The sequence below is a fragment of the Podarcis liolepis genome, assembly GCF_965112155.1.
Source record: "Podarcis liolepis genome assembly, chromosome: 4".
Classification (NCBI taxonomy): domain Eukaryota; kingdom Metazoa; phylum Chordata; class Lepidosauria; order Squamata; family Lacertidae; genus Podarcis; species Podarcis liolepis.
This window is the reverse complement of record NC_139558.1, coordinates 55,858,793-55,872,598: the sequence shown is the minus strand read 5'-3', so window position 1 is coordinate 55,872,598 and position 13,806 is coordinate 55,858,793. Positions and strand designations below refer to the sequence as shown.

General features: G+C 41.6%; 1 protein-coding gene across 6 annotated transcripts in view; it reads right to left on the bottom strand.

Annotated features, from left to right (window-relative positions):
- Nucleotides 1–13,806, bottom strand: part of GRIK1 (glutamate ionotropic receptor kainate type subunit 1) — a 152,374-nt gene that overhangs the window by 29,834 nt on the left and 108,734 nt on the right. For 4 of the 6 annotated variants that reach the window (XM_083500340.1, XM_083500339.1, XM_083500338.1 and 1 more), the window contains exons 8-10: nucleotides 8,984–9,091; nucleotides 1,725–1,838; nucleotides 541–744 (exon numbers count right to left, since the gene is read on the bottom strand). In XM_083500340.1, the coding sequence (XP_083356466.1) occupies nucleotides 541–744; nucleotides 1,725–1,838; nucleotides 8,984–9,091 (426 nt within the window). Of the gene's footprint in view, nucleotides 1–540; nucleotides 745–1,724; nucleotides 1,839–6,157; nucleotides 6,203–8,983; nucleotides 9,092–13,806 lie in introns of all 6 variants that reach the window. The other 2 variants (XM_083500337.1, XM_083500336.1) reach the window with 1 other exon arrangement.

Genomic DNA, 13,806 nt, shown 5'->3' with positions numbered 1-13,806 from the left:
GATGCACATATTAGACGTCTCCATGTCTATATCATAATAACTAGACTATGCATTGTGCTCACCACATGAGAAATGGGCTGACTCTGCTTGTTAAGAACTCTGAAGACTCCCTGCTGCTAAAGAAAGCTGCTGGGGATTATACCCCAAAGTGGCAAGATAAACAGATACAGTGGACCAATCTGTGTATGGAGAAAAATTAGTCATAAGTTTCCACTTCCTTATGATCTATCCAGCTTTCTTTGGCTGTTGACACGAAGCCTTCAAAGTTCTTATAAGATGCAGCTAAACTGCTTACCACATGGGGAAGAAAATTTGGCTCTTGTAGGAAAAAAATGTTTTTATGCAGAAACTGATAACCATACTCTTTCCTGAGTATATGTATATACAGTATACACTTTCCCATTCTAATTCTTCTTGCATCTCAAATGGTTATTCTGTCTATTATTATTATTTTTAAAAAGGCTGAGTGTCCTGCTAGTTTAAATATATGTATCCAGCTATTGCTGGTTGACAAGCATGAAGAAGGTGATTCCATCTTACGTGATCAATGAGTTCTTTGACCATCCCATTCCATTCTCCTTTGTCATTCTGGGCTCCATATTTCCCATCAGACACTAGTTTCACTTCATAGATGAAGCCTAAAATATTTGATAACTCCTTCAACAAATCCAAGCAGTACCCTTCAAATCTGTCGTTACCATAAAGGGGTTTGTCAGATTTCTTGTACATGACATACGGATCTTCCTGCATGAAAAGACACAAGGCATGTCTCAGAAATTATTCTTCTTAAGTACATCTGTGATTGATAAAATACAGGAAATGTTTAATTACTTGATAAAATTGTACATGGGCTACTTAAGAATAATAAATACTATATAAAGCAGTGTTTCCCAAACGTTTTTGGGCAACGGCACACCTGCTTACCGGAAAAAAATCTCGCGGCACACCACCATTAAAGCCCCGCCCCGTGACGTCAGCGCGCAGCGTCACGCGGGGGGGGGGGGACGCACAAAAGTGAACGTTTTTTCCCTTCCCCTTGCCGGGGTGGGAGGAGGCAGCAGAGCGAGGGCAGCTGAGGCGGCGGCGGCGATAGCGGGCGGAGGAGGAGCCGTCGCCGGGAGTTGCTGCTGCTGCTGTTGCTGCTGCTGCCCGGACATGCCGGCCTCCTCCTCCTCCGCTGTCTCGCGCTCCTCCCTTTTGCGCGAGCTGCCCCGCCGCTCGGCACCACCACCGCGGAGCCGCCCCCGGCTCGATGCGGATCCTCGCCGCCGCCGCCGCCGCCGCCTCTCGCCGCCCGACTCGCCCGCCTCCCTACCACGGCACACCAGCCGGTGTCTCATGGCACAGTAGTGTGCCGCGGCACACCGGTTGGGAAACACTGATATAAAGAATAGCACAGTAGCATAAAACTATGGCAGAGCCAAAAGTCTGGTATAAATTTTTAGTGAAGAAACTGACATGCTTCCCAAAGATCCCTGGTTTGTTTGTTTGTTTGTTAATAGCATTTATTAGCTGCTCCTCACCTTCTGTAGCAGATTTATGGGGTGTGCAGGGAGAGGGTAGGATGGGAAAGTTCCCCTGCTAAAGCTTCTTGAGGCTGAAAACACCCATCCCTTTCATGAATGAACACAAATGTGTAGTGATTAAGTAAGTGGTTAGTAAGGCAACGTGAATTAACCAAAGATAATACACAAAGTGTAGCAACAATGCATGCAAAAACTTACCAAAATAGTGGTGACTATGAGCGTTCGGTTCGCCAGCGAATCAGTGATATTGGTAGATCTGTCTTTATTGCTGTCAGTCATATTAAGGCCACTGTTTGAGTTCCAAAGCCCAATCTACATAGAACAAATTACATAAATGGCTGCCAACCTTCATTAATTGTGTTAAGGAAAGGATAATTCATATAAAAAAATGCAGTTGACAGTTCTGCCCAGGAATATTATTTTTTTTAGGCAATACTGTACTTTACAGCAATTGAGCAACAAACAAGTTATATAGGATATTAAAGGAGCAGACCAGCTGCATTTTAAAGTAACGGATCTATAATAAATGATGGATTGTGAGTACTGTTAGTCGAGGGAAACACATTGCTCATTAAAAAGCATGCTGAGATGGCCTAGTCACAAGACTGTTACATTAGTTATGTATAAAAATATTAAAAATATTAAAAATATATAGTTTTGTTTAAGCAAACCAGCCTGCATTGTGGAACACCTAGATTTCTCTTCTAAATGTCTAGTTCATGGTGGTTGTTTTTGTAAAGGTGAAGTGGAAACGTAAGAAAACCTTTCCTTTCTAATCCATCAGTTTATAGAATATGCTGAAATAGGCTGCTATATTCACTGGCCCTTCTCTTCTGTTGAAACCTGCTGAAGGTACAGATTTATTTTAGTTACTTTGTGACTATTGTATATGACAGAACCAATAAAATGACCCACTGATCAGTGATAGCTCAGAAAATTAAAACAAAAGAGGTAGGGAAATCTGGCCTTGGCCTTTTTTCCAAACCCAAGAGCATTTTGTAACAAGACGACTTTTAGGTGCTTTAGGCCTAGGTATTCAGGAGGCAGATTTCTTATTTCAGTGGAATTTGAAATCCCATCTAGTGGCATGCATGTAAACTGCAAAGCAAACAATAACATACTTGTAAAATCAACTGTGCATGAATTCAATTTTTCAGCCCCTTAGGCTTTAATGGAATTGCAGGGGAAGAAAAATAGCTATCAATGACCAGTGTGAAACAACCAAGAATAGGGCCAAAGCAGATGTGTTGATTGCACAAATCCACATGTTTGTGGATTTGTGGGGGGGGGGGGGAATGGGACTGCAGGACAGAGAGAATAAGTTTAATCCTTCACCACCACTATCTGCATCATTGGTGCTAAGACTTCCCTGTCAATGCAAATAGCTCACATAGTCTCAAAGGTGCTTTGATCCCCTGTACCTGTCATCTGCATTACAAAAAATGGGCATATTAATTGTATTCCTGCAACTGGCATTTACTTGAATGGAGAGGGTGTTTCTGGGTGTGAAGCACCCTTGTTATTTTTGCTAATAGATGCTGCATGTTTTTAAAGTAATCTTGTTATACTGTACGTATAATATTGACATGTGGTTTTGTTACTATTTTTGTTTTGCTGTGTTTTTGTGGAATTGATTTTGTAGAGTTCGTTTGAAATGCATCCCTATTTCTTTATTGTAAGCCGCTTTGAGCATGAGATGTGTGGAAAAGCGGCATACAAATAAAATAAATGAAAGAATAAATGAATGAAAGAAAGAAAGTGAAATACACCAGCTAGGTAGCATTTATATTAGTACATAGTTAATACATATCTGGATTTCTTGATGCTTCATCCAGTGAAAATTGGACAGATTGCTTTCTAAGACCACTTGATAATTGTATACCAAGACTGCCAGATAAGATGCTGTCTGTCTGAATCTGTGTCTTGCTGATCTTATATATACCATTGGTCACCATTAGAACTTCTACAATGACCATTATTTTAGTGGTGTCACCAGTAAAACCACATTTGGGGCACCTGTGACTTGTATCAGGGTCTAAAAGTTTAGATCTTCAGATCCAGCCCAATGAATGATTCACACCCACACAACTCAAATAGCAGCAGAAACACACAAGCTCTACTAGTGATCTATCAGATTCTGTCAATTTCCTGCCAGATTTCAGTCCTGATCCATCAGATCTGTTCCATTTTGCCAATGATCTGTCAGTGTTCTATTATGCTTTTCTCATGACCCAGTAGATTTAATTCAGCCTGGATGGGCACTATTTTTGAAATCAGAAATTGGCAAGACGCCATTATCTGTCAGTTGTCAATATTGACTTTGGCAAGATAATTTTAAATTAGGGGCTCTCTGAATTTAAGATCCATCAGCATCTTTGGGTTGATTCTTCAGTGATATTTAGTGGAATGTGTGAACTGCCTCTCTGAAAAGTATTGTACTTGAGGCAATAAGTACAATACTTATTTATTATTTGAACTGTTATAGATATTTCAGGTATGCAAGGCATTATAGGAAAGTGCTGTACTATAGATGAAATAATAAAAAAATCAGGTCTTCAGTAGGTGAAAACCTGCAGGCTATCCTTAGCTTGCTTAGGAAATTACTTTGTTTTTACTGCCTCATTCCTGCTTTAATTTTCATGATTAAAGCTATATTCTTTGAAGTATTGTGCTCAAAAATAATGGCCATTTTTGGGTTGTTTGTTTGTTTCAGTATTCTGGGGCTGATTGTCAGGATCAACATGAAACAAACTATCTAATCCTGTTCTTTGCTTCTGTTTGTTTGGAATAGCATTGCTATATTTTTATTTTCTCACTATAAGCTTTCTTTCTTTCACTTTCAGAGGGAATCAATTCAGTGGTATTGATTCTAAAATAAATGAAATACTTGTATAATAATGTAGGTTTGCCAGGAGTGAGGGGAAGATACACTATTCATAGAATCAGATTTTTTTCTTTGCAGTCTTTGCAATAAAGTCATAACTGTAAGGAACTACTGTGTATTAAGTCAGACCAATGAGCCATGTTGTCCGATGCTGTCTATCACTCTTCAGCAATTCTCAAATCTGCAGCAATTCTCAAATCTCAGTCAAAGCTTTTTCCCAGCCCTACAACCTGATAGGTTGTGGCTGAAGATAGCAGAGGTTGAACTACAGGTTATACATGTAAAATGCGTGTGCTACCACAAACCAATGTCCTGTAGCTTTCCTGCTGTACTTACACTGAGTGTGGAATTGTTGACAATGGGAAATTGTAACACATTCATACCAAAAAATAATTAAAAATGGAACAATACAGTCACAAAACTTACAGAATACAATATATACACTGTACATTAGCATCAAAGGAATGAGAGTGTAGGCCAACCTTACAGTTATGGGAAAGGTCAGGAGAGCATTGAAGGAACGAGACCAAAGTACCACAGCACTAGGGTGAATTCAGGAGATTTATTGCAGTTTAGTGACAAGTTCAAAGCATAAAATATGGCAAATAGTGTCCAGTGCATTTTTTTAATTCATTAGAATTTGGATTAAATTAATTCAGCATAATTTGAACTACCAACAATGAAAAGAGGGGGTGAAAGCCCACCTAGATTTGTTACAATATGTCAGATCATGACACATTAGTTGATGAGAAAAATTGGTTTTTAAAAAATCTTTGACTAGTTTACTGCTTATTAAAATATGTTTAATAATTAGGCATTTTATTAGGTTATAATGAGATTGATGAAAAGCTGTAACTAATAATACTGTGCCTGGAGTTTAGATAGATAGATAGATAGATAGATAGATAGATAGATAGACAGATAGATAGATAGATAGATATTATTGTTGCAAGATATATAACCATTATCCTAGGTTTAAACAAGTGGGCTGCAATGAGAGCTTCCTGCTTTGTGATAGGAAAATACTTAGGTTGTTCTCATGCATACACTATTTCTCTTTTAATTGGAGAAGCTTCTTAAAGGGCAAGGCTAAGTGCATGCAAACAGTGCCGCTTAATTGTGGCATTTACATGGAAGTAAGCTTTCTCAAAATAAATGGAAAGTACTTCTATATCTTATGTTTTGGACTAGGGCGTAACATCTAGATAGTGTTTAAATCTTGGTCCTAGTTTTGTACACTTTGCCATCAGATACAATGGAAAGGTAATCAGCATTTCAGACTCCCATAATCTGATCTCACTATTCAGTAGAAAAAGACTATATTATTATAAAGGAATTCTTAAAACAGGCTTCCTCAACCTCGACCCTCCAGGTGTTTTATTTTTCCAGTATCACTGCAAAATATTAAGGTTGCAATCCAGCTGCCTTGTTCCTCGTGTATAAATCCCATAAGGTCTTGAAATGAGCATTGCTAATAGCAGGATTGCACCCTAAAGTGAAAGCTGTTACATATAATACTGACTCCTCAGTGGATTGTGGCCAAAACTCACTGTGACTTCAGCACTCTACAACTGGATAGATAAAACGTAGTGGTTAATAAAAAATCTATACTACATAGCATAGTTTATTTTAGACCGACTTTTATTGTCTCTAAACTGCAATTGGAGACCATTTGTCAAAACCCTAAGGAAGAGTTTTTTTCAGACTCAACCTGTAGGTTTCTTACATCATCTGTCTATATACAAACCTTCTTCCATACTTTATATAAATTATTAGTAGCTTCACCAGCAGCCTTAATTTAGAAAAGAACAGAAAGGGACACAAAACAGTTCTTCAGTCAAAATAAAAAGCAAATCTGTATGTTTTACATAGTCTTAGCATTTTCATTTCAGTCTTATCATAGCATGTACAGAACCACTTACTGTAGGATTGAGACATTACAGTATTGTGCTTAGTAATTAGTAGTACTGACCTTTCATTTAACTAAATTAGAAAATTTACTCATGTTAGAATGAATTCAGTGCCTCATCTCCTCTCTCTACAGCCCCCCTGATTAAATAAATAAACAAATCTAATGCATATTTTGCTTGTGGATAACAGTGTGGATTTCCCACACTGAGTCCCAGCATCTCCCCCCGCCCCGTCCAAAAACAGACCAGTTCCATATTATATAAAGAGGCTTGTTAATCCATAATTTAGTCAGTAGCAGATCAATTTGAATGGGGGTCACACAACACATAGATTTAATAGCTTTGCAGCTGCTTTTGTAAAGCGGAATCAAGTTTTCTGGATTGGAGTAGTTTTACGTTGCTCTTCTAGTGAAAAAAACCCAGCGGCTTCTCAAGGCATGTTATTAAGAAAGGCAGGCTATTTATGTTTCATCTTGTGTAACAAATAGAGGGTTTAGATAGCTCTATTGTTTTTAGGCTTCTCAAGGCTGTCTTGATAAAATATGACTGTGCCTGACCTTTTCGCTTGGGTGTGATGTCTAAATCAAAAGCTGACTGAAAGCAGTATGAACAGAATATATATGACATGATCTTTGCTTATGTAGATATAGCCCCTGCAGGTGAAAGAATCCCCATAGGGCTTAACAGAGCCCTGTTTTCCCTCCCCTCAATGCGGGCAGAAAGGCATGCCAACATGTCAGGGCGCTCTGGGAAATGGGATTTTTGTGTGTTCTCGCCTATCACCATTGCAGCTGTTTTTTTCTGTTCAATTATTAAAACACCAGAGATAACATGCTTGTGTGTACCTCTGTGCACATACTGGAGTGGGGGGCAGGACTCTGTAAAGCTCTTCATGCAGGTAATTGAGCCCCCAAGGTGAAATATCATATCCATAGTTCTCAAAGAATGCAGTGTTCGCAAGGCAGGTGGACAGACATGGGCAATTAAGAATGGGGTAGAAAATGTTAACAAGTGCTACTCTGTTAATAAACATGAAGTGGTTTTGCTGCGGCAATGCCTTTGGCCAACATACACTTGTCTGTGAGTAATTCCCTCTGTGTAAGAAAGGCACATGTGTACAGCTGTTTGTGGCTATGGTGAGAAAAGGACAGTCATCTGACTGTAGCTGTTATCAGACGTAAGTTGCTTGCATCAGATGCTGTCTTCCGCATGCAGAGGAAAAGAGCTCTTCCTACTCTCAGTAGAGCATGAGACTCTTAATATGGTTTAGCTGATATTCCTGCATTGCAGGTGGTTGGACTAGATGACCCTTGGGGCCCCTTCCAACTTTCCAGTTCTGTGATTCTGTACTCAGAGGTCCATACATTTTCTCTGGCCTTGACAGGTGCGGTCTTGCCTCTCATCTTGTACAGCACCTCCGGAACTCAGCACAAGGCCAAGGACAATTCCCTGCTCCCATCCCCAGCTCTGAGCATTGTGGATCCTTGCCCTATCTTCACAAGATTTCCCCACATTGTGGAATCCCACAGCTGCCTTTGCATACAGAAAGTGTATCAATAGAAGTGTCAACTGTGCAGCAGGACACTTGTGCATGTGGATCTGCAGTGTGTGGAGGAGATGACTAGGTTGGGGCAATAATCATTGCTTCACTTAAACTGAAAAAGACAAAACATAGCTAAAACAGGGCAGAGGGTTACTTTAAAAAGAAGTACTACCATTCTTTATCCAATATGTATACTATAATGCTCGATCCATTTATTTTCGAGAAATTGCATTAGAACAGTAGGACTGGTAAGGAGTAAACTATATATAAGCTGGTTTTCAGCATCTGTGAATGTATGAAGATACAAGAGTGTGTGTATATTTTCCCAAAGTGTACCATCCAATTCACTTATTTCAGTAGGAATACGAATCAGTTTTTTCTTTGTTAAGATTAGAGTTTAGGGTTGGTGCTATGAATGTTACTTTGTATAGCTGAAAAAATATTTTGGATATAAAATGATGACATTAGACATAATTCAAAGACGATCAGATGTGGAGAGTAGAAACAGGGACCCTTATCTATCAGTGTGCATGTGCATTAGTGGAAGTAGAATTCATACAGCCCTGTAAAATAAGTTGCTATGTTGCCAATCAGCTGTTTGGTAGGGAGAATAGAACGGGGGATAAACTGTTTATCACCACGTTTACAGCATACTCTATAGGGCTTTATGTACTGCACTCTACTACTAAATTGGGTTGGAGAACTGCCTGTGCAACACACAGTTCCTTGTGCTAATTGCACAGGTAGGTGGCTTCTAATTAGGTTAGAGTATTATATCTAGGTTGCTACTTGGAAATTATTACGAGCTACAAGAGGTAAATAAAAATTGAACTACCAGCATTTGAACTACCCACTTTTATTTGCTTCTATTAAGTGTGTATGCTTCAGGATAATGCTGTCAATTGGCACACCACAAGGATGTCTGGTTGAACAAACTTCATCGAAATGATTGAGAAATGCATACAAGAAGAAAAATGCTCATACTTTATATTAATTTCAGTGAGATTTGTACAGCAAGGTGCCCAATATTTATTGTTCCTTCTGCCTTTGAATATATAAAAATCTTGCTGTCTGCACCGTCTGGCTCACAGCATGCACACAGTGGTACCAAACTGGTTACCTTTTCTGTTCCTTCCTCCTTGAGGCTAATAATATCCAAATCAAAATCCTTTCTTAAGCCATCTGTTTTGTTGAAAGTAATTCGCCCTGTCAAACCATCCCAACGAGCCTAGAGAAAGAAAGGGAGAGAGATAATGTGTAGCCTCAACTTTTCAAGCCCATCAAAAATAATTGTGCATAATCTCTCTTTCTTAGTAGAATTTCTTTCAAAAACACTCCAAACAAAACAATCTTCTTTTATTGATTTTCTGATTTTATTCAACTCAATGCATTATCAATAGTTATATAATAAGGACAGAAAACATGTGCATGGAACTTGGGGAACATCTCCAAGGTACATTATCCATCAACAACATTCAAACCAAAAATAATTCATGGGGTTGCAAAGAGTTTTGAGCTGTCATATGTCCTAGTCTCAGGCCAATCTTTGCACTGTTGGAATTACAAAAATTAACAGAGATGCCATTCTGATAGACATTAACCCAATTTATTACACAAAGAAGCCCTATCAGGCAGCAAGAAATCCATAAGGGCATATACAAACCACTTTTCTGCTTTCAGGGAATAAGCAAGAATGACTGTAAATTTAGTGGAAACACTGTGCTAAAGAATCTGTTTTTCACCGCGACCCCTGGCTCTATTCCAGAGGACACACTGTATGTCTTATAGAGCTGGCCCAGATCCAACACATTTTAACCAAAATACAACGGAGTCAAGTGTGAGCAACTGGGGTAGTTTACTGAAAACAGCAGTGTGTCCATGTAAGGAACTAACGAGAGCAAGGAAATGAGATCAGAACTTTTGCAAAAAAGTTTTGTTGAGGATTGAATGGTTAACTAATGGAGGCGGATACCTGGGCTGTGTTCTGGCATTAATATAGCCCTTGATGGGAGCACATAATGGAGAATTTGCCTATGAAGGGGCGGACAGAGGGAAGAGAATTGTGAAAATCAAATGCATTGTTGTGAGAAGTTGTAGAAAGGTGGAGGAGGGAAAGACAGGAATGGAGTTTTGTGGGTGATTTACTTTGTCTATTTAAAAAAAATCTGCCTCAACTTTCCACCTAAATTTGCTTTTAAGGTGGCTTACAAAGTCCAGAAGAAAACCATGCACACACACAAAACAATTACAAAATCAATTGACAAATTAGGTAGCACTTAAAGCAATTAAAACAATCCAATACTGATTAACCAAAAGAGTCAAAGAAAGAGAAACATTAAGACCTAAGATATAAACCAGCCAAACTAACAGAAACAAAAAGAGCAGTAAAAATCACTTTTAACTGTCAAACCTCAGGTAAACAAGATGGATTTCTCCTAGTGCCTGAAAGAAGATGCTAGGTGAATATAACTCAGGAGAGAGTTCTATTATATGGTGCAACCACAAAAAACATGGTTGTGTGTTCTCTTGTTACATAGTACACTGACAAATGTGGTAGCATGAAACATACTTAACAGTTTCTTTCTTTTACTGGGAGTAATGAAATGATTAATTTGGTAGTTGGGCATAAAGGCTACAACCAACATTTTTGGTTCTTGTTGTTCCCACACAAACATATACCTCTTTTAGCCTCATCTGCTATGAATAACTGCATCACTGTTGAGAGTTAAATAATATATGTGACAGCCTGAGTCAAAGGTAAGCCTTAAGATGCTGTTAAGAAAAAGCTGGCAGAGGTGGACTTGTATGCAGGCTCCAGACCTACCACTGGGCAGACTAAGGAGACTGCTTCAGGCACCTGATTTGGGACTTTATAAAAGGACAAGAAATGGCTAGCTACTTACATTATTATAGTTGTATTTTTATTGCCAAGAAGGGGGAAGAAAGGTGTTTGTGAAGTTTCTGCCTCAATGTCAAAATAAATTAATTGACCAGGCACTCGCTATAGCCAGGTGTCTCTCTCTCTCTCTCTCTCTCTCTCTCTCTCTCTCTCTCTCTCTCTCTGTGTGTGTGTGTGTGTGTGAGAGAGAGAGAGAGAGAGAGAGCGCTTTGCTGTTCCATCTGAGGCAACAAACTGCTGCAGTTTCTTTCATACAGTTTTCTTTTAAAAAACTCTGAAAGGTTTCTAATTCAAGAAATATTTTATACATGATTTAATTATTTATTTGATTTCTTGCCCACCCTTTACCATAAAGTCCCAGGGTGGGTTGCAGCAATAAAATATGCAATTATATAACCATTACAACCACAAAACCACAAAAGTGTAAAAACAATTTGAAACAGTTCAATATATTAAATAAATAAGCAACAACACTTCCATGTTTAAAAACAATGTAAGCATTTTAAAACAATTCCATATTTAAAAACAGTTCTAGTACAGGTGCAGTCTTCTCTTCCAACATTTCCTGTGTATACAAACTGGCCTTTGGCTAGTTCCTAGTGACTTCCATTGTAAGACTAGAAGAAAATAGATTTTCAAGTGTAGACGATCTTTATTATCCTCATTTAGCTTGCTCCTTCATGAAATAGCTTTAAAATGCCAGGAAGTCTCACAATATATTATAATAGAGCAAACTCATCAGTGTCTGCTTTACAATTCTAATTACAGGTTCTCTCGGCTATATATTTATTCCTATTCTGCATTAAACACATTGTAGATAGCTATCTACTATGAACCCGGATGGTGTACACAAAACTTACAGAAGTATGATTAAGTTTCCATCTTTTTTTATCTGCAGAACTGAATCTACTGAAATGAATATTATCATGTGCACAGCAATATCATAATCACATGGTACCTAAATCTTTTACGTAGCATTTGCAGGGGTTTTTTTTTAGTGTTACAGATAGTAGGGTGGGATCTTTAAGAGGTCTGTGGTGATTTAAGGTTCACAGAATAGGCTCTTCAAGAGTGTAAATGGTAGTTATCGTAGGATCTCTCACTGAAAAGTCATTCTCCTGATGGTTCTGCCAGAGAATTATCAATTTTCAGTTGACAGGCCCTTTGTCACCTCTGTTTCAGAAAATATTCTCACATTTCCTATTGACTTGCTGGTGGGCCTACCCTTCTCATTAACTGACACCCTCCATAAGCAATAAGTTGTCCACTTTTGTAGTTACAGATGCTGTAATCCAATGTATAAAATTGCTCAAAAGTAATTGGGTTAAGCATTAGATCCCAACTTATTTGACCAGAAGTCCCAGCAACATCTTACTTTGAACTAATTTCAAAGTGTGAATGTGTCATCAATGAACATTTGATGGCCAGTGTTTAACTGCCTTTAGAGTAAAAGCTAGATTAGGAAAAATCCCCTAACAGGGCTCCTTCGCAGGGCTTTTTCTCCAGAAAAAGGTTGGGGCGGGCAAGCAGCTTCCTTTTCCTAGGAGAAATCACTGACTCCCCTTCTCCTGCTGCATACCGTACTTGTTGGTGTCCTGCCATTCACTAGAGCAGTGTTTCCCAACCTTTTTTGGGCAAAGGCACACTTGTTTCATGAAAAAAATCTCAAGGCACACCACCATTAGAAAATGTTTAAAAAATTAACTCTGTGCCTATATTGACTACCCTATTTTTCGCCCTATAGGACGCACCGGCCCATAGGACGTACCTAGATTTTGGGGGGGAAATAAAGGGAAAAAAATTATTCCCCCCCCCCAGACGCGGGGCTGGGGCGGGAGAAGCCTGAGCTTCCCCCGACCCCAGCCCCCAGAATGGAAGCCAGAGTGGCTCCCGGAGCTTGCGGGACTGGGGGTGGGGGAAGCCCGAGCTTCCCCCGCCCCCAGCCCCCAGAAAGGGTCCGAGAGCGATGGCAAAGGTGAGCGCACCTTCGCCATCACTCCCAGAGCTTGCGGGGCTGGAGGTGGGGGAAGCCAGAGCTTCCCCCACCCCCAGCCCCCAGAAAGGGTCCGAGAGCGATGGCGAAGGTGAGCGCACCTTTGCCATTGCTCCCGGAGCTTGCAGGAGCTGGGGGCGGGGGAAGCCGGAGCTTCCCCCGCCCCCAGCCCCCAGAAAGGGTCCGAGAGCGATGGCGAAGGTGAGCGCACCTTTGCCATTGCTCCCGGAGCTTGCAGGAGCTGGGGTGGTGGAAGCCAGAGCTTCCCCAGCCCCCAGAAAGGGTCCGAGAGCGATGGCGAAGGTGAGCGCACCTTTGCCATTGCTCCCGGAGCTTGCAGGAGCTGGGGGCGGGGGAAGCCGGAGCTTCCCCCGCCCCCAGCCCCCAGAAAGGGTCCGAGAGCGATGGCGAAGGTGAGCGCACCTTTGCCATTGCTCCCGGAGCTTGCAGGAGCTGGGGGCGGGGGAAGCCGGAGCTTCCCCCGCCCCCAGCCGCCAGAGCAGGTCAGAGAGCGATGGCGAAGGTGTGCGCACCTTCGCCATCGCTCTGGGACCTTGCGCGGGCTGGGGGCGGGGGAAGCCGGAGCTTCTCCCGTCCCCAGCCCGCAGAGCAGGTCGGAGAGCGATGGCGAAGGTGTGCGCACCTTTGCCATCGCTCTGGGGCCTTGCGCGGGCTGGGGGCGGGGGAAGCCGGAGCTTCTCCCGTCCCCAGCCCGCAGAGCAGGTCGGAGAGCGATGGCGAAGGTGTGCGCACCTTCGCCATCGCTCTGGGACCTTGCGCGGGCTGGGGGCGGGGGAAGCCGGAGCTTCTCCCGTCCCCAGCCCGCAGAGCAGGTCGGAGAGCGATGGCGAAGGTGTGCGCACCTTCGCCATCGCTCTGGGACCTTGCGCGGGCTGGGGGCGGGGGAAGCCGGAGCTTCCCCCCTCCCCAGCCCCCCGAACAGGTCAGAGAGCGATGGCGATGGTGTGCGCACGTTCGCCATCGCTCTCGGGGCTTGGGAGGCTGCGGGCGGGGGAAGCTGGAGCTTCCCCCGACCCCAGCCCCCCGAATG